Here is a 22,353-nt window from a genome sequence, read left to right on the forward strand (position 1 = left end):
TTCTAGAGGCGTTTACCCAGAAACCCCAAAATGAAACTCTACCATCAATGTCAGCCAGCGGAAGTTGTGGTATCTGCACGCCGTCCAACCAACAGTGCTTCCTATAAACAGGCTGAAAATATACAACCATCAAAAAATACACACACACACACACACACACACACACACACACACACACACACACACACACACACACACACACACACACACACACACACACACACACACACACACACACGTATGAACACAAAGTGAAGTGTATGCACACTGACAGATGAATAAGAACAGAAGAAGAAAAATGAGTTCATATCCACACTCAGTTGAACCACATAGGAGAGATGAAAATGAGATAAAACTATCCATGGACAAAGGATTCCTCTGAATTTACAAAAGCCTTAATTTATTTTAAGAATGTATGACACTTAGGATCCATGTTTTACTGCAATGTGTCAGCCAGTTCATGAGCCACTTATTTATCCCAGGTTTTCACCTTGCCAAAACTAGGTTTGATTCCCTGTGATGCCGCCAAATGCTATTAATATATGAAAACATGGTTTGTAAGATGGTTTGCAGGAAAAAATTAATTAAATTAATACTAAAACAAGATTTCTGTATCATTGGTGATTAAGAAAACTTAATGCTAGAAAAACTATCGTTGAATAATTACCAAACAAAAATTTTGACATGTTTTCTGCCATATTTTATTTGTATTTGTATTGTAATATAAAATATAAGAAGCATTTATTAAAGTAGAAGGTATTCAGAACAAGTTTGCTCTATCTTGTTTGATGCCAACTGAAATTGTGTGTGTACATCCATGACAACAAAAATTTAGTTTAATCTAATATGGAAACGTAATGAAACTCAGGTCCTATCACCTCGCCTGATACGCAGATAGAAATAACCGCAACATTTTCCACAAGGCCAACCAATCACAAGTCATTTTCAATCCTTCCGCCTTCAGTCAAATGGGTGTGATGAAAGTATCAAATGTCTTTACTCCTCCACAGATCACCATGATGAGCTGGACATATGTCTTTCTTTCCGTTATCTTGGGTAAAATATTTATGTTAAAATTTCTACTTCAATAAACATTAGTTGTATATGATGTCCTGTGTAATGACTGGTTGGTATTTGCTGTTTTAAAATCACATTTATATATCATCATATGTTGCTCCATGTTGCTGCACATTTGATCTTAATACTAATTGAAAATATTTTTTGTTCAGGTGCTGTTGTGTCCTGTCAGGACGTACTCTCTAACCCAGTAGTGGAGCTGACCTTGAGACCAGGAGAAAGTGTTACTCTATACTGTGACTGTAAACTCACACCTAATGTAAATCTTGTTTGGTACAGGAACTGTTCTCATGAAAATCAGCCCACACTATCTCTGAATTGGAAGGACAGAAATAATGGCATTTTTGATTATGGCAAGAATGGAAGAAATTTCTACCATTTATTTATGAAGAGGAATGATTCGTCAAATTCATACAATTTACTGATTAAGAACATTACTGATTCTCACCTTGGTCTCTACTACTGTGGAACTGAAAAACTGAATGGGAAAAAAGGAAACAAGGAAAATTATACCTACACATATGGCAAAATAATCACAAGGATTTTGTTAGGTAAGTTGACTTTTTTTGTGGTCAAATTAATTAATATGAATTGAAATTATTATCATACGTCGGGATAATATGCAAATGTGTTCCAAGTCATGCACTTTTTAAAGATGGGCAGGATGTGCTGATTGAAGACATTTGTGCCACTACAAACTCTACCATTACAATTACATTTACAATCCCTACGAGTATCCTGCACTTTAAGATAAAGTTCAGGACAATTGTAGAGGCTAGAGAGCGTATTGAGTCATTACCTGTTTAATTAATTAAAATGCTCCTCTATTATATCCAATATTTAAATTTATTAATTCATGAAAACATCAAAATGAATCAGCCAGCATCCTTCAGCCAAAGCTTTAGGCCCTTTCCCACGAGGCGACTCACCCACGATAATGAGTTCACCGACGGGGAGAGGGGGGGGCGACCAGGGCTGAGGTCGGCTCTGATGGTTGTTTAGTGTGCGGGGTCTAGAGACACGTAAATGTGCTGCCCCCCTTAGGGTTAGGAGGGCAAAGTCTTTTTCAAACCAGTTTAGTATTATGGGCCTGACTGCGTCCTGTAGAGGGGACTGAGACTGAAATCGGTGATGACGGTGGGAACAGACAATGGGAGGAAACAAATGACCTGATAGCGTAGACCACCACTGACTGTCAAGACCAGTCATATAGTGTGTACTGCCAAAGTCCTTCCCAACTTTAATAGTCACCTAGTGGGCAGGAGCATTCAGGAGTTATATCCTGGACAATGGTCGAACAAACTTAACTTCTATGAACCAAGATTGTAAAAAGGTAAGAACTAGCACCGCTGAATTTAAACAACATTATATTTCCTTAGATATCCCTTTAGATGCCGGTGCTGGAGACCCTGCTGCTCCAGACTGTGGACAGTGCTGGATAATGCTGGTCACCCTGTGTCCCTCCTCTGCTCTCCTCTCTTTGTTCCTCTACTTCCTCTGCAGTCACATGGGTAGGATATCATGTGCTTTTATTCACTGGAAGTCTTCCTGCACTTCATTTGATTGAGCTGTCTCTTTTATTCTAACTCAATTTCTGTTTCAGTTTGTGCTGGAAAACACCCAGGTGTCCCTCAGGAAACCAGACCTTTAACACCACAACATGAGGTATCTGATAGTACACCTCTTACATTAAATGATGTTAACACCCTGTTTTATTAAGAAGTGTGCTCAGTAGTTGTACTGTCCAAATTTCACGTTGTGTCTGTCTCTCACACGCAGGATGAAAACTACAGCCGTGTGTTTTATGCTGTGTTGGAAACTCCACAACACAAAGAATCTCACAGCTTCTTCGCTTGCAGTATGAGTGGGGTTTGAGAGGCGTATTGTTTATGGTTCCCCCCACCACAACACACACAGCCCACTCACGTCACACCCGCATAAAACCACAAAGTCACACAAACAAACACGGAAGCATGCACACACACACATCTTTGTATATATTGAAATTAACTTGTTGTTCTTCTCCTTAGTGCACGACATTAATGCAATTATTGCACAGCATATTTGACCAACAAAATTTAAACATGCATTTGTATTTCATTGCATACCCAAAAGTAGCCAGTCTTGTTCTTTTGTTTTTGAATGAAATAAAGTCCAAAGTGTATTAAATTGCAGGGTTTTTTTAATACTCGCTTTCCTTCTTAATTAGAGTCAGTAAAAATAATGGGTTATTCTTTTAGAGGTACATTACAGAGATACAGATACAGTTAAATATATTTATTTTTTAGGTCATATGCCTCCTATTGAGTCCATCAATGTCAGACTAATACTCTCCTAAGAAATAACTTTGGGATCGATTATATCTCAATCGCAACATATATAAATATATACTGTGTGTTCATAAATAAATAGATAAAATCCTGAGAAAGAAAACATATTACCTGATGGACAATTTAATAAAACTTCCCAATCAAGATCACATTGCTATGACTACAACATGAGACCAGTGGTTTGCGTTGTTCAGCTACAGGATGCTATCGTGGTTTTCCTGTTTGATTCTCATGAGTTTATTGTTAGCGTGTTCAATCCTTTTTTCATTGAGGTGTGGACTGGCCAACAAAAAACATTGGGTTGTCTTTCGGAGCTGAGCCTTCCTCACATCCACTTAGTATTGATGTCTGAGTAGGTGCAGAGTTCTGAGGGTTGGACTCGCAACATTTTAGGTCTCTGTGAAGGTAGAGGGATATCCAGTGTCGTGGAACACAGACCATCTTCATCCTGAAAGAGACAGTTTGACATTGCTCCATCTGCCTCGGTTCCACAATAAAGAAAGCTGATGCCCCTGCGGGATTCTGTTTTGACCAAGCGATCGTCTGAATTCACTCGTGTCAGTACAGCTATAACTTCTTACCATGGATGGTTCTCACATGAATGAAGTTAAAAAACCAAACACTAAGAAGTTAAGGAGGTTAAAAGTAGCAACTGGGAGAAGCGGTTCTGGAACCTGATTCCCTGTGTTCTATTTCTTGAGTCAGGTGTTGTTTGATCAACTCTGGGGTCTTTAGCGGCTGGAGTTGGTACAGAGTCAAGATATGGAAAAAAGTGCTAAGTTGTTACTTTTTTCATCTAAATCAATCTCTTTTGCTCACACTAGGCCCAAAATATATCAAACAATATCTATATACATACGTAGGCACTGACAGAAACCTTAAACTTGCATTATGCAACTTTGGAACTACAAGGTTTCTCATAAATAAAATGCGCCCATCCACAAGTTGTGTTAAAACACAGGACAAGGGTTTGAAGCACCTGGGGAATGTGTATCATTATTAATTTATTACTTTGTTGAAATTTGTTGAATAATTGCAGAATATTCAATTCAATTTGCTTTTGGGACTTTGTAACTTTGTAAAAACAGAAGCATGCAAACCAATAACAATGTCAATAGAGCTCACATTTTTGATCCTTTGAACCAGTATTTTTTTTGTTATCTTGCTATGATTACTTAAAGCTACATTATGTCATCTCTAAAACAAGCTTATAAAATGGGTAGCTTAGTCCAAATTCACAAAATTAGAGAAAGTTGTCTCTGCCCGCTCCTTCCTCCCCAGACCCCAAACTCACGCGGGTTGCCATGTTGAGGGCACTGAACAAATTTGAGTGCAAGCCGAGCCGAACGCAACAAATTTTGAGATTAAGACAATGATTATATTTCAACAATGTCAAGCCATGATGATGCATATTGTGGCATCCCGCCCCTTAAACCTCGGCCCGGGCGGGTCCGAGGATCAGTGGTGGACGGCGTATACCGCCGCCACCCCCTAATCGGCAACAGAGAGCATCACTTCTCTCCCCCCAATCAGCGAGATAGGGGACACCTGGCCGGAGGGAGGAAGAGGACCAGAAGCCATCTTAAGAGGAGCACCAGAACGGCAGAAGGGGAGCGAGCGGCACGGGGGAAACACTCGAGACCCCAACCGAGTAGAGGCTCACGGAGTCCCTATGTAGAGTGCATTTGTTCCCTTTGATGATGGATCATTGTAATAAATGCAGAGTGTGGATTAACCCCAGACTTTGAAGTGTGGTATGTTCTTTGAACCCCAAGACATCGAGGAGCGGTTACCACATATATTGGAGAATGCAGGCATTGTGAAGAACCCCATCACAACCACAAGGTAGACTACCCACCAATCCGGCATGCAGAACCCGGACGGGACCGCCAACCCGGCCAAGTGTCGTCTCGGGCTGGAGGAGACGCGTACCTGGGGTACCAGGTAGGGCGGGGACCCGTCCGGCCACAGGAGAGCAAGGGGGCTGCCATCCGGGACTGGCCCCAACCCCGCACCAAGAAGCAGGTGAAGACGTTTTTAGGACTAGTCGGGTATTGCCAGTGGTTTATACCCGGGTTTGCCACGCTGGCCAGCCACTGAACGACTTGACCCGGAAGGCCCTGCCGGATCGGATCACATGGTCCGAGGCAGGCAAACAGGCCTTTGGGACGCTCCGCGAGGCCCTATGCTCGGAGCCGGTGCTCATAACCCCCGACATTGCTTCCCCCCTGGTAGTGCACATGGACGCTTCGGAGGTGTGGCTGGGGGGAGTCCTGTCCCAGGTCCGGGCCGGAGAGGAACACCCCATCACGTACATCAGCCGAAAGCTACTACCGAACGAGCGGAACTACTCGACGGTAGAGAAGGAGGCCCTGGCCATCAAGTGGAGCCTGGATAAACTCAGGTATTATCTCCTAGGGAGGGAGTTTACCCTGGTCACCGACCACGCCCCCCTGAAGTGGATGGCCGGCGCCAAAGACACCAACGCCCGGGTGACGTGATGGTTCCTGGCCCTCCATGACTTCCGCTTTAAGGTGGACCACCGACCGGGCAGGGATCACGCCATTGCCGATGCCCTGTCACGTCGGGATACCTGCCTGGGCGGGTTCCCCGTCTACCCGAGGCCTGAGCAAGCGGTGGAGAAGTGTGGCTTCCCGCCCCTTAAACCTCAGCCCGGGCGGGTCCGAGGATCAGTGGTGGACGACGTATACCGCCGCCACACACTAACTGGCGATAGAGAGCATCACTTCTCTCCCCCCAATCAGCGAGACAGGGGACACCTGGCCGGAGAGGGGAAAAGGCCCGGGAGCCATCTTAAAAGGAGCACCAGAACGGGAGCGAGGGGAGGAAGGAAGCGCTCGAGACCACGATCGACTAGAGACTCACGGAGACCCTATAGATAGTGATTGTGTTCCCTGTCGGAGATCATTGCAATAAATGCAGAGCGCGGCTTAACCCTCTTTCACGTGTGATTCGTACCTGGAACCTGGCACATTGGGAAGCGGGTTACCACTATATGTATATATATCAGTGGTGGGCCGTTATCGGCGTTAACGGCTGCGTTAACGCGAGACTCTTTATCGGCGATAAAAAAAATATCGCCGTTAATCTATTCTCAAAGTTGGGTGAAAACCAGGCGAATTGCACTGTAGGGGGCGAGAACGAGTCAGACTTCGAACCAGTGTATGCCTACTGTCAAATTACCACATCAAACGTGACGTGCTGACATGGATGCAGCTATGAAGCCGCCGTGTTTGCTAAAGGGAAAGTTTATTTTTAAGAAGCTTCCCAATGGAAACCTTGACAAAACTAAGGTTGTTTGCACCTTGTGCAATGCGGAATTAGTTTACTGTAGGAGTTCTTCCAGTCTCAAGTACCACCTAAACGCAAAGCACCCCTTAGCTAATGCGGAACTTGCCAAGCCAAGCAGTGCTGTAGCGCAGGGGAAGAGTCGTGTTCGTCAAACTACTATGTTTGAGTGCAACCGAGGCAAGCCCGTCAGCACAGCTTTATCAGACAATCTAACGAATCTCCTCGCTCAGTGGATCGCCACCAGCTGCCGGCCCATCAGCGTGGTTGAAGATGATGGGCTCGAGCTTGTTCTCCAGGCGGCCACAGGTGACCCATCTTACAAACTACCTGCAAGGCGAACTATCATGAGAAGAATAAATGACCAGCACGCCTCAGAGAAAGCCGCAAAAGATGAGAAGATGGTAGAGGCGACGTGTGTAGCACTGACTGGGGACCATTGGACATCTGTCAATAACGATAACTACCTCGGCGTTACTGTACACCTCATCGATGCCAGCTGGGAACTCATCTCCTTCGCTCTAGGTAGGCTACGTTATGTAATTTTAACAGTGTTGGGCAAGCTTAGCTATCAGTTACTCTACCATAAATAAAGCTTCACTACACAAAAGCTACCACCCAGGCAAATGTAGGCGAACAAGCTAAGTTACACAGCAAAAGTAGTTCATTCAATTTCAACATACATGTTTAAGTTGAACCAAATTTCAAGGAAATGTGTGTTCAAATTTGGATTGAATCTGTGATTAATAAGAAGTCTCAAAATTCCAAAGATAGGCCTACAAGTTCAAGTATGTTGCAGGGATATTCTCTATACTAATGGCTGCGCTGTGTTTAGCCACAAAAATACCCCAGAAATAGTGGCCAAGCTACTTCAAGAAGTTAAAGGGGTAGTTCGGAATTTTGGACATAGGGCCTGATTCCCAAGTTAGCCTTGGTGTTCTTTGTCATTGGAGACAATTTTCAACACATTTCATTCAGTCCTTCTAGTTGCAGAGTTCGCTCATGCTAGGCTAGCGCAAGTCAACGGGCAATGCTAGCCTGCTAATAAAACAGTCTTGCCCACTCCACAGTACACCCGAGGTAAATCAATTATAACGCCAGAAGTGAAAAGACCGAAAAGTTACTTGATTCAAGAAATAGTGAAGCTACCACCAAGCTACTGAGATTTGTAGTTAGTAACTAGCTTAGCTACAAGTAGTGAAGCTACTGCCCAACACTGAATTTTAAATTACATTATTTAATTTAATTACTTATTAATTACCACAACACCATGAATTACCACGACAACATTATGTTTGCTTCTTGATGATTGCTAGTTGTTTACTACTACTAGTGAACTTATTCTGATCTACTTTGTCTGTCCGTTAGGTGTGATGAAAACAGAGGAGCGTCACTTTGCCGAAGCGTGTGCCAGGCAGTTTCTCGACGTCGCTAATCAGTGGGGGATAACTGACAAAATCAGCACTATTGGAACAGACAGCGCTCCTAATATGGTGGCAGCAGGGAGGATACTGTCATTCGAGCATGTGCCCTGTGTTGCGCATGTTGTACAGAGAGCTATTGTAATGTCACTTCGGGAAGGTGGTTTTGATGGTGCACTGGCCAAGTGCCGTAAAGTGGTCGGACATTTCAAACACAGTCCGGCCAACTCAGACGAGCTGAATGCCCAGCAAGCCTCCCTTGGACAAGATCAGGAGCAACTCGTGCAAGATGTTCCAACACGGTGGAATTCCACCCTTGAGATGATCAAGCGTGTGAGGCGCAACAGAGACGCACTGCACACAACGCTGTCTCAGCAGAAGCACAATCTGGCCCTCCCAACAAATGCTGAATATGAGAAGTTGGCAAAGCTAGAGAAACAGCTGGAGCCATGCAGGTATGGTCTACAAATATAGCGTGTTCATGAATTGGCATACAAGTTAAATGTATTGTGATTAAGAACTTTAAAAATGTGTAATCTGAGTTAAATGAATTAGTCATTAATTAATTATTGCTCTGTGTCTGTCTGTCTGTCTGTCTGTGTAGGTACATCACTGAGCTCCTTGGTGGGGATAAGTATGTATCGTGCTCTATGGTTCTACCTGCCCTGTGCCACCTCCAGCATGCGATGAAGATCTCAGATGATGATCCTGCCTATATTGTGCGATTCAAGACTGCCTTCACCACGGACCTCAACCAGCGGAGGGAGAAAATAAACCTGGAATGGCTTAAGGTATGTCAGACTGACCAGAAGATAACTGCATTGTTTGATCATTAGAAACTGTTAAGCCAGTAGATCGGTCGATGTATAGATAGATTAATGAGTCATGAAGAAATATGGAGGTTGGATTTGGAAAGTGAAATTTTCGTCAATCAATAATTATTATTTTTTGGTTCATTTTTTGTTCATCAAAGGTGGCGACTGCTTTAGATCCACGATTTAAGGACCTCAAGTGCTTACCCAGAGCAGAGAGGGAGCCAGTGTGGGCAAAGCTAAGGGAGTTGGTGAAGGGAGAAGAACCTGCTCTGCAGCCACTCGGGGAGGAGAACCCTGAGCCACCCAAGAAGAAAACAGCCCTGCTAGTCATGGGATCAGACTCAGAATCAGATCAGGAGACACCAGAAGACAATACTGTGGAGAGGTACAAGGTAGAGCCCAGTGCCAGCTTAGATCAGTGTCCACTGAAGTGGTGGTCGGAGCACAATGCTGTCTATGGTAAGATTGCCCACATTGCCCGTAAATACTTGGGGACTCCTGCCACAACTGTCCCATGCGAGAGACTTTTTTCTTTAGCAGGCCATATTGTGCAGAAGAAGAGATCTAAATTGTCACCAGAAACTGTGAACAAGCTGGTCTGCCTGAGTGACTGGTGGAAGAAGAAGAAATAGATTCTCATGTTCTTAAGTTCATCATGGCCTGTCATGTAGGCCTAAAGTTCAAAATTCATGTTCAACTGAATAAACAGTCCATAAACACAAGTGCATCTTATTGAACATTATTTATTTTCATCACCAATTATCATAGTAGAACAGCTTTTTTCAAGCAGTTTGTGATGCATTTTGGAAACAGGAGATGAGCCCCTGGTCTAATGCGCCACCTGGCTTGAGAGACCCTTTCTAAAAGACTTACTTTTGGTCATTATTTAGGTAGCACACATATTATGAATGCCTTCGGCAGAATTCAAATGAGCCATTTTAATCTAGATTAATCTAGATTAATTTCTAGATTAATCTAGATTAAAAATAATAATCTATGCCCACCTCTAATATATATATATATATATATATATATATATGTATGTATGTATGTATGTATGTATATGTGTATTATTAATATAAAGAGATATATCGCTCAGGTAAGCCTATAGATACCGGTGCTGGAGACTCAGCTGCTCCAGACTGTGGACTGTGCTTGATGCTGCTGGTCACCCTCTGTCCCTCCTCTACCCTCCTCTCTTTGTTTCTCTACTTCCTCTTCCTGTTTTATGCTGTGTTGAAAACTCCACAACACAAAGGATCTCAGCACTTCTCCGCCCGCAGTACGAGTGGGCTTTGAGAGGCGGATTGGTAAGGGTTCCTCCCACCACAACACACACAGCCCAACGCACGCACATAGACTCACCAACAACAACACACATGTTGCACACACAAACACACATGTTTGTATGTATTGAAATTGCTTGTGGTTCTTGTTATTTTGATACCTTGAAATCTATACAACATGTATGAATGTTCAGTTTGTTACACCAAAAACATTGAAATGTGCATTTGTATATCGTTTTATACCCAAAAGTCAATTGTATATTATATATTTTTGATAAAATGTATGAATAAATAAAGTCCAAGAGTCTTGTATGGCAGTTTGTTTTAAATGATCTCTTTCATACTTTTATTTGAATCAGCATAAGAAAAGCGTGACACAGAATTATATAGACATGTTTTCAGGTTATATTTATCCTATTAAATCCATTAATCTGTGCGGCACATTCGTTAAATCTTGGAGGTGTCTAAAGCATTGATAATTGCTGTGAGGAGGTTGACTCTTTTTTAAAACGTCTATAGTCTCTATATATTTACCAGCTCCTCAACCCTCTGCTGGAACACAATATTCATAACAGCGCCAATTTCATTCGCCAGGCTCTAAAATCCTGTTCAGCACTAGATGGAGTTGTAGGGCCGACTCCACAAAAGCTACTAACGACAATTACAGGGCAATAAGAGATACTTTGGGCAAAATAGCATCTGACTGTGATGAGAAAAACACAAACCAAACGGGAAGCTGCAAAGCTAGTTTCAAAACTTAATAAACTAGAGACAGCATTAATGTTGAACATTAACGACTAAGTTGTGGGGCTGGGAACTGGGTAGGTTTAAGGCGACTGGTGATCATCTACAAAAAAGGGACATCAGTAACTGCGCTGAGTCTTTTTCACTGGTATTTTGTCACTCTGCGAGCCCAGTTGAGGAGCATGCTGGTCACAAGTTGTTATTGAAAAGCACTTGACAGTTGAAGCATAAGAAAGACTATCAGAGCTTGCGTTGTTTGTTGTTGCATGCTTCTAGGGGCGTTTACCCAGAAAACCCAAAATGAAACTCTACCATCAATGTCAGCCAGCGGAAACAGTTGTGGTGTCTGCATGCCGTCCAACCAGCAGTGCTTCCTATAAACAAGCTGAAGCTATACCACCATCAGAAAATACACACACACACACACACACACACACACACACACACACACACACACACACACACACACACACACAAACACACGCACACACGCACACACACACACACACACACACACACACACACACACACACACACATATACACACACACGTATGAACAAAAAGTGAAGTGTATGCACACAGACAGATGAATTAGAACAGAAATTTAGTTCATATCCACACTCAGTTGAACTACATTGGAGAGATGAAAATGAGATAAAACTAACCATGGACAAAGGGTTCCAGTGAATTCACAAAAGCCTGAATTTATTTTAAGAATGTATGACACTTAGGATCCATGGTTTACTGCAGTGTGTCAGCCATTTCATGAGCCACTTATTTATCCCAGGTATTCACCTTGCCAAAACTAGGTTTGATTCCCTCTGATGCCGCCAAATGCTATTAATATTATATTGTTATATTATATTCAATTAATACTTAAACAAGATTTCTGTATCATTGGTGATGAAGAAAACTTAACGCTAGAAAAACTATAGTTGAATAATTACCAAACAAAAATGTTTACATGTTTTCTGACATATTTTTATTTGTATTTGTATTGTAATATAAAATATAAGAATAATTTATTAAAGCAAAAGGTATTCCGAAAATGTTTGATGTTGTTTATCTTGTTTGATGCCAACTGAAATTGTGTGTATGCATCCATGACAATACAAATTTAGTTTAATCTAATATGGATATGTAATGAAACTCAGGTCATATCACCTCGCCAGATAGAAATAACCGCAACATTTTCCACAAGGCCAACCAATCACAAGTCATTTTTAATCCTTCCGCCTTCAGTCAAATGGGTGTGATGAAAGTATCAAATGTCTTTACTCCTCCACAGATCATCATGATGAGCTGGACGTATGTCTTTCTTCCCGTCATCTTGGGTAAAATATTTACGTTAAAATTTCTATTTCAATAATACATGAGTTGTATATGATGTTCTGTGTAATGATTGATTGGTATTTAGTGTTTTAAAATCACATTTATGTATCATCATATGTTGCTCCATGTTGCTGCACATTTGATCTTAATACTAATTGAAAATATTTTTTGTTCAGGTGCTGTTGTGTCCTGTCAGGTCGTACTCTCTAACCCAGTAGTGGAGCTGACCGTGAGACAAGGAGAAAACGTTACTCTATACTGTGACTGTAAACTCACACCTAATAGAAATCTTGTTTGGTACAGGAACTGTTCTCATGAAAATCAGCCAACACTATCTCTGAATTGGAAGGCCAATCATCATGGTATTTTTGATTATGGCAAGAGTGGAAGAAATTTCTTCCATTTAAATATGATGTGGAACGAATCGTCAAACTCATACAACTTACTGATTAAGAACATTACTGGTTCTCAACTTGGTCTCTACTACTGTGGAACTGAAAAACTGGATCGGAAAAAAGGAAACAAGACAGAACATATCTACACATATGGTAAAATAATCACAAGGATTTTGATAAGTAAGTTGACTTTTTTTGTGGTCAAATTTATTAATATGAATTCAAATTATTATCATACGTCGGGATAATATGCAAATGTGTTCCAAGTCAAGCACTTTTTAAAGATGGGCAGGTTGTGCTGATTAGAGACATTTGTGCCACTACAAACTCTACCGTTATAATTACATTTACAATCCCTACGATCAACCTGCACTTAAAGATAAAGTTCAGCACAATTGTAGAGGCTAGAGAGCGTATTGAGTGATTAACTGTTTAATTAATTAAATGTTCCTCTATTATATCCAATATTTAAATGTATTAATTCATGAAAACATCAAAATGAATCAGCCAGCATCCTTCAGCCAAAGCTTTAGGCCCTTTCCCACGAGGCGACTCACCCACGATAATGAGTTCACCGACGGGGAGAGGGGGGGGCGACCAGGGCTGAGGTCGGCTCTGATGGTTGTTTAGTGTGCGGGGTCTAGAGACACGTAAATGTGCTGCCCCCCTTAGGGTTAGGAGGGCAAAGTCTTTTTCAAACCAGTTTAGTATTATGGGCCTGACTGCGTCCTGTAGAGGGGACTGAGACTGAAATCGGCGATGACGGTGGGAACAGACAATGGGAGGAAACAAATGACCCGATAGCGTAGACAACCACTGATTGTCAAGACCAGTCGTATAGTGTGTACTGCCAAAGTCCTTCCCAACTTTAATGGTCACCTAGTGGGCAGGAGCATTCAGGAGTTATATCCTGGACAATGGTCGAACAAACTTAACTTCTATGTACCAAGATTGTAAAAAGGTGAGAACTAGCACCGCTGAATTTAAACAACATTATATTTCCTTAGATATCCCTTTAGATGCCGGTGCTGGAGACCCTGCTGCTCCAGACTGTGGACAGTGCTGGATGCTGCTGGTCACCCTGTGTCCCTCCTCTGCTCTCCTCTCTTTGTTCCTCTACTTCATCTGCAGTCACATGGGTAGGACATCATGTGCTTTTATTCACTGGAATCTTCTTGCACTTTATTTGATTGAGTTGTCTCTTTTATTCTAACTCAATTTCTGTTTCAGGTCGTGCTGGAAAACACCCAGGTGTCCCTCAGGAAACCAGACCTTTAACACCGCAACATGAGGTATCTGATAGTACACCTCTTGCATTAAATGATGTTAACACCCTGTTCTATTAAGACACTAATCTGTTCTATTATGTCACGTTGTGTCTGTCTGTCACACGCAGGATGAAAACTACAGCCGTGTGTTTTATGCTGTGTTGGAAACTCCACAACACAAAGGATCTCACAGCTTCTTCGCTTGCAGTATGAGTGGGCTTTGAGAGGCGTATTGTTTATGGTTCCCCCCAGCACAACACACACAGCCCACTCAGGTCACACCCACATAAAATCACAAAGTCACACAAACAAACACGCAAGCATGCACACACACACATCTTTGTATTTGTTGAAATTAACTTGTTGTTCTTCTCCTTAGTGCACGGCATTAATGCAATTATTGCACAGCATATTTGACCAAAACAATTTAAACATGCATTTGTATTTCATTGCATACCCAAAAGTAGCCAGTCTTGCACTTTTGTTTTTGAAAGAAATAAAGTCCAAAGTGTATTAAATTGCAGGTTTTTTTAAATACTTGCTTTCCTTCTTAATTAGTCAGTAAAAATAATGGGTTATTCTTTTAGAGGTACAAAACAGAGATACAGATAGTTAAATATATTTATTTTCAGGTCATATGCCTCCTATTGAGTCCATCAATGTCAGACTAATACTCTCCTAAGAAATAACTTTAGGATCGATTATATCTCAATCGCAATATATGAATGAATGAATATATACTGTGTGTTCATAAATAAATAGATAAAATCCTAAGAAAGAAAACAAATTACCTGATGGACAATTTAATAAAACTTCCCAATCAAGATCACATTGCTATGACTACAACATGAGACCAGTGGTTTGCGTTGTTCAGCTACAGGATGCTATCGTGGTTTTCCTGTTTGATTCTCATCAGTTTATTGGTAGCGTGTTCAATCCTTTTTTCATTGAGGTGTGGACTGGCCAACAAAAACCATTGGGTTGTCTGTCTGAGCTCAGCCTTCCTCACATCCACTTAGTATTGATGTCTGAGTAGGTGCAGAGTTCTGAGGGTTGGACTCGCAACATTTTAGGTCTCTGTGAAGGTTGAGGGATATCCAGTGTTGTGGAACACAGGCCATCTTCATCCTGAAAGAGATAGTTTGACATTGCTCCATCTGCTTCGGTTCCACAGTAAAGAAAGCTGATGCCCCTGCAGGATTCTGTTTTGACAAAGCGATGTCTGAATTCACTCGTGTCAGTATAGCTATAACTTCTTACCATGGATGGTTCACTAATATCTATATTAAAGCATCCTTATGGTAGCATGCCATGGGAACTTTAAGAAACAAATGCACAGCACAGATACGTAAAGCTAAATCACACTTTTATTTAGATGAGACAACCAGAAATGTCCATATTCTAGCTACATTTTGGAAAACTGGTAAATCTTTCAAATCTAACTCATCGAGTTTACCTAAGCAAATTTGTGTTGATTCTATACAAATCACAGATAAAAATTATAGTGGACTCCTTTAATTATCGCTTTCTTTCTGCTGGGCACCTTTTCTGTCAGGTTTCACCAAATGGCAGACGAGAACCCAATAGCACGACAAGAGAAACAGTTGAGGTGAAGAAACAGTGTTTATTCCAAGCAGAGGTCAAACCAGGTAGTCAATCCGTGTAGCAAACAAATCCAGTAGGAGCAGGCAACAGGGAAGGTCCAAAGTCCAAACAGGCAGGTCAATCCAGTAGGAACAGGCAAAAAGGAAGGTCCAAAGTCCAAAAAGGCAGGTCAAAAACACGTGCAGGCAGGTTAAGGATCAGAATGAGAAGACACGGGAGAGCTACGTAAACACACTAGACAATCTGGCAAAGAACTGAGGGAAATGGACCAGTACATATACCGAGGGGCTGATTAGCTGATGAGGAGCAGGCGAGTATGGGGGTGGGGCAGGCCAGGAGAATGAAAACAGCACGTAATGCAGCGCAGGAGGGAGTGGCAGAGTCTGAAATGACATGAGTTAGTGTGGCAAAACAGGAAACAGACAAATGAAAAACTAAAGCCTTGCTGAAGTTGTGACATTTTCAGGTCAATAACAAATCAACCCTTAGGCACACAGTCCCCTAATTTTGGAAATATTAACACTTTCTGTTTTAAGCTATTTACGAGGGAAATGTTTCTGTCAATATTGCAACATATGTAGAAAGTCAGCTGGACCGGAAGGGCTTGATCCATCTCTCCTGAAGCTTGTAGCTGATATTATTGATAATCCACTCACTCACATTTCTAATTAGTCCTTGGAACAAAACATTATTCCTTAATCCTGGAAGACCGCTAATGTAACACCTCTTTTTTAAAGTGGAGACCCCACATTATTGGACAATTATACCCCTTATCTAAACTTTCAGCATTGGCTAAGATATTAAAGGCATTAGTCAGCGATCAATTAAAAGAGTTTTTATCTTGCAACAGTATCCTCACCCCTTTTTAGTCGGGTTTCAAGAAGTAATTGATGACATTGTTATGGCTATTGATTGCAAAAATTCATGTGCAGTATTGTTTTTAGGCTTTTGATACAGTGGATCACAGCATTTTGTTAAACTGTCTGGGTAAAATTGGGGTGTCCACAAATGCTATTGGTTGGTTCAAGAACTATCTTACAACTAGATTTCAATGTGTTACATGTGATGGTATTACATCAGGGATGGCTACAATTAAAATTGGAGTTCCACAAGGCTCCATTTTAGGGCCACTGTTGTTTACCATTAACGTAAATGACAATTGCAAACATGTAAATGCTAATGTACGCCTCTATGCAGATGACACCATTATCTATTGCACTGCCCCCTCTCCATGTGAGTCGTTAGTAAAACTGCAGGAGGCTTTCACAGCTTTACGAGAAAATGTACTGAGGTTAAAGTTGGTGCAAAATTAAAAAACAAAACAAATACACGCTGCACAGATTCTCAGTCCAAAGGAAAATCGTTACCTCAAATTATAACCTCAAAGGCACAAGAAATAAAGAAGGTGTCATGCTACACATACTTGGGTTTTTTATTGGACGAAAATCTTTCATTTAATCCTCATGTAACACATTTGGTAAAGAAACTTAGAGTCAAGCTAGGTTTCTATTTTAGAAATAATGCTTGTTTTAATTTAAAAACTAGAAAATAACTTGTTGCAGCCACCTTTTTATCTGTTCTGGATTATGGTGACACTCTTTATATGCATGCTTCAAAGTCTGTATTGCGTTCTCTGGACTGGGTCTATCATTTAGCATTACGATTCATAACAAAAGCTGCAACTTGTACAGTTTATCTGGTTGGAGGCCACTATCAATACGCAGACAACGAAATTGGTTAATTTAAAAATACAAAGCAGCAATTGGATTATTGTATGTTATGTATGTTGAACATTAATGACTAAATTGTGTGTCCAGGAACTAGGTAGGTTTAAGGCGACTGGTGATCATCTACAAAAAGGGACATAGATTTAGTAACTGCTCTGAGTCATTTTCACTGGTATTTTGTCACTCTGCGAGACCAGTTGAGGAGCATACTGGTCATAAGTCGTAATTGAAAAGCACTTGACAGTTGAAGCATAAGAAAGACTATCAGAGCTTGTATTGTTTGTTGTTGCATGCTTCTAGAGACGTTTACCCAGAAAACCCAAAATGAAACTCTACCATCAATACCAGCCAGCGGAAACAGTTGTGGTGTCTGCATGCCGTCCAACCAGCAGCGCTTCCTATAAACAAGCTGAAGCTAAACCACCATCAGAAAATACACACACACACACACACACACACACACGCACGCACGCACGCAGGCACGCACGCACACACACACACACACACACACACACACACACACACACACACACACACACACGTATGAGCAAAAAGTAAAGTGTATGCACACAGACAGATGAACAAGAAAGAACTTGAGTTCATACCCACACTCAGTTGAACCACATAGGAGAGATGAAAATGAGATAAAACTAACCATGGACAAAGGGTTCCAGTGAATTTACAAAAGCCTTAATTTATTTTAAGAATGTATGACACTTAGGATCCATGATTTACTGCAATGTGTCAGCCAATTTATGAGCCACTTATTTATCCCAGGTTTTCACCTTGCCAAAACTTGGTTTGATTCCCTCTGATCATTGGTGATTAAGAAAACTTAATGCTAGAAAAACTATTGTTGAATAATTACCAAACAAAAACGTTGACATGTTTTCTGCCATATTTTATTTGTATTTGTATTGTAATATAAAATATAAGAAGCATTTATTAAAGTAGAAGGTATTCAGAACAAGTTTGCTCCATCTTGTTTGATGCCAACTGAAATTGTGTGTGTACATCCATGACAATAAAAATTTAGTTTAATCTAATATGGAAACGTAATGAAACTCAGGTCCTATCACCTCGCCTGATACGCAGATAGAAATAACCGCAACATTTTCCACAAGGCCAACCAATCACAAGTCATTTTTAATCCTTCCGCCTTCAGTCAAATGGGTGTGATGAAAGTATCAAATGTCTTTACTCCTCCACAGATCACCATGATGAGCTGGACATATGTCTTTCTTTCCGTTATCTTGGGTAAAATATTTATTTTAAAATTTTTACTTCAATAAACATTAGTTGTATATGATGTCCTGTGTAATGACTGGTTGGTATTTGCTGTTTTAAAATCACATTGACATAGCATCATATGTTGCTCCATGTTGCTGCACATTTGATGTCATTACTAATTGAAAGTATTTTTCGTTCAGGTGCTGTTGTGTCCTGTCAGGACGTACTCTCTAACCCAGTAGTGGAGCTGACCGTGAGACCAGGAGAAAACGTTACTCTATACTGTGACTGTAAACTCACACCTAATGTAAATCTTGTTTGGTACAGGAACTGTTCTCATGAAAATCAGCCAACACTATCTCTGAATTGGAAGGACAGAAATAATGGCATTTTTGAATATGAAGAGAATGGAAGAAATTTCTTCCATTTAAATATGATGTGGAACAATTCGTCAAACTCATACAACTTACTAATTAAGAACATTACTGATTCTCACCTTGGTCTCTACTACTGTGGAACTGAAAAAGAAGAAAACAAGACAGAACCTATCTACACATATGGTAAAATAATCACAAGGATTTTGTTTGGTAAGTTGACTTTTTTTCTGGTCAAATTCATTAATATGAATTCAAATTATTATCATATGTGGGGATAATATGCAAATGTGTTCCATGTCAAGCTCTTTTTAAAGATGGGCAGGATGTGCTGATTGGAGGCATTTGTGCCACTACAAACTCTACCATTATAATTACATTTACAATCCCTACGATCAACCTGCACTTTAAGATAAAGTTCAGCACAATTGTAGAGGCTAGAGAGCATTTTGATTCATTAAATGTTTAATTAATTAAAATGTTCCTCTATTATATCCAATATTTAAATTTATTAATTCATGAAAACATCAAAATAAATCAGCCAGCATCCTTCAGCCAAAGCTTTAGGCCCTTTCCCACGAGGCGACTCACCCACGATAATGAGTTCACCGACGGGGAGAGGGGGGGGCGACCAGGGCTGAGGTCGGCTCTGATGGTTGTTTAGTGTGCGGGGTCTAGAGACACGTAAATGTGCTGCCCCCCTTAGGGTTAGGAGGGCAAAGTCTTTTTCAAACCAGTTTAGTATTATGGGCCTGACTGTGTCCTGTAGAGGGGACTGAGACTGAAATCGGCGATGACGGTGGGAACAGACAATGGGAGGAAACAAATGACCCGATAGCGTAGACCACCACTGATTGTCAAGACCAGTCGTATAGTATGTACTGCCAAAGTCCTTCCCAACTTTAATGGTCACCGAGTGGGCAGGAGCATTCAGGAGTTATATCCTGGACAATGGTCGAACAAACTTAACTTCTATGAACCAAGATTGTAAAAAGGTAAGAACTAGCACCGCTGAATTTAAACATTATATTTCCTTAGATATCCCTTTAGATGTCAGTGCTGGAGACCCTGCTGCTCCAGACTGTGGACAGTGCTGGGTGCTGCTGGCCATCCTGTGTCCATCCTCTGCTCTTCTCCTCTCCCTCCTCTCATCCTTGGTCGTCTACCTCCGCTGCAGAAGGAAAGGTACCGTATATATCTCTGTTAACTGGCATCTTCTGTATCTTGAGAACACCGTCGCTACATATTGTCTTCTGTAGAAGCAGCCACTGTCTCCCTTTGCTGGTTTTGTGGCCTTATAATGACTCTTTGTGTGTCTTTAAGATGAAGACCTCCATGTTGCTCAGACATCACCCAGCAGTAGAGATGTAACATCAATCAGGAACCAGGTAACGTATAGTTCATATTGTGATGTAATGGTAGAGGACAGTATGGAGTACATTTACAGGTTATGGTGGACTCCTGTACAAAGATGTTTACTGAAGGCTGAATGAACATCAATGGACCCAATGTTCAGCGATAGTCAGATGTTATTAGACGCAGGAAGAGAAGTGCTCTACAGGAAGTAGCTTCTTCCTGGAGAGTCGCCTCATAAGGGTCTAACAAGCGACACACTTTAGCAGTGTTCAATAGTTTGATTTGACATGGGAAACCAACCATTATGTTGACGATGTAATACTATGATGTGTGTTGATGATGTTATGGTTTATTAAAGTGTACATTATGTTGATGACGTAAGTTTATAGTAGAGTGTACAGTATGTTGATGATGTAATGGTGTAGCAGAGAGTAAAGTAGGGTAATGATGTCTAAGTGGTATCAATGGTTATATGTCTCTCTCAGGATGAAGATGGCCTGTGTTACGCTACACTGGATATCCCTCTACGTTCTCAGAGACCTATAAAGAAGAGAGTCCAACCCTCAGAGTTCAGCACCTACTCAGGCATCAATACTAAGAGGATGTGACCACGACCGAGTCTTTTAGTACAAATACTTCCTCAATATGACCTCATCTTTATGCTGCGAAGAGGATGAAGAATATATAGTTTAGTTATATATAGTTATATATATATTATATAGTATAGCTCTATCAGTCTCAAGAAAGTGCAAACATGTGATAAAGTAAAGCTTGTTTTGGCATATGTTTTAAATATCATATACTGTTTGCATATTGTTTGTCAATAGTATAAATCCAATAATGTGTTTTGGCTATGTTTATTTGCTACATTATTAGAAATCGTTTGCTGTTCTTTGTTTACTAGGTAGTAGGGTTGAGTGAAGGGTAATGTACAAAGGCCTCTGTGTGTATCAGGTTATGATCTTGAAATGGCTAAAGCTATTCTGCGTATAGTTTCAATGTTTGCTTGGCAGTCTCTACTCCTTGTCTTTCAAGTAGGATGTTGGCGGCCCCTTTAATACCTTTAAGAACACGTCATTACAACAAAAATACAGCTAACATTTTACAATAAGGCTCCATTAATTAACCATCAATTTACATTAGCTATTGCAGTTATATGACTTAACTAAAAGTTATTTAACAGTTGACTAATCTAGTAATCATTTACTAACTGTTCATGTTTACTAATGGTGTTCATGTTAGCTGAGGTTATAATTTCTACATTATTTATCTCTAAATATAGTGTTAAAGGAAACGATGGGATTCATTCAACCTGTATTTTTCAACAAATATTGCAATCACTAGGGTTCTAAGAGTGGTTCCAGCTATATTACAAAATTAAATAAATTATGTTGATCCATTATTTAGCAAGAAGGTCAACCGCAAAACAGGCTGCAATGTGATCATTTAGGCCCTAAATGATCACATTGCAGCCTGTTTTTGTGGACGTTCATTGACGGGCACTTTTGCCCTAAGTTTTAGGGCGAAAGCGTGCGTCAATGTCCGTCCCCGTAGAGAGCTGGAGAGAAGATTTATGGTTTTGTTGGATGAAAGAAATAGTAGATTAGTGTTATCTAAAAGATTTCCGTGAATGAGAATTTAAATTGTAATGATATTAGGGAAATTCCCTGCAAAAACAAGTTTTCAACTACTATGCTAATGCAATATAATTATTTTAGAGCTGTGCGTTAAACGCATTATTAACGGCGTCAGCCCAAACCAATATTAACGGCGTTAAATTTTTTAACGCACGATTAACGCAAAATATATATTTATATATATATATTTTTTTGCCTTGGCAAACGTAGATTATTCACATGCTTTCTAGCAATAACTACTCACGTTAGAAAAACTACACCATACCGGATCTAGCTACACCGGAAACAAAACATCAAGCACGCCGCACACAAACCGGTTGGGGCAAGCCACGGCCAAAAGCTAATGTAAAGTCAGACATGGACGCCAAAACGATTCTTAATGGAAAGTTTATATTTAAAAAGTTGCTAAATGGTTCCATTGACAAGAACAAAGTAATATGTGTGAT

At 40.8% G+C, this 22,353-nt stretch overlaps 1 protein-coding gene across 1 annotated transcript in view; it reads left to right on the plus strand.

Annotated features, from left to right (window-relative positions):
• The window catches only part of LOC307075159 (E3 SUMO-protein ligase ZBED1-like), a gene marked incomplete at both ends in the record, with an annotated part of 30,245 nt that extends 20,661 nt beyond the window's left edge, over positions 1 to 9,584 (plus strand). Inside the window, 6 exons of the mRNA XM_079735662.1 lie at positions 5,501 to 5,811; positions 5,942 to 6,051; positions 6,753 to 7,241; positions 8,085 to 8,592; positions 8,742 to 8,928; positions 9,111 to 9,584. Of these exons, the coding sequence (XP_079591788.1) occupies positions 5,501 to 5,811; positions 5,942 to 6,051; positions 6,753 to 7,241; positions 8,085 to 8,592; positions 8,742 to 8,928; positions 9,111 to 9,584 (2,079 nt within the window). The remainder of the gene's footprint in view (positions 1 to 5,500; positions 5,812 to 5,941; positions 6,052 to 6,752; positions 7,242 to 8,084; positions 8,593 to 8,741; positions 8,929 to 9,110) is intronic.
• Between the last annotated feature and the right edge of the window lie 12,769 nt (positions 9,585 to 22,353).

Source organism: Pollachius pollachius, assembly GCF_949987615.1.
Source record: "Pollachius pollachius genome assembly, chromosome: 4".
In the NCBI taxonomy this organism is placed as follows: Eukaryota; Metazoa; Chordata; class Actinopteri; order Gadiformes; family Gadidae; genus Pollachius; species Pollachius pollachius.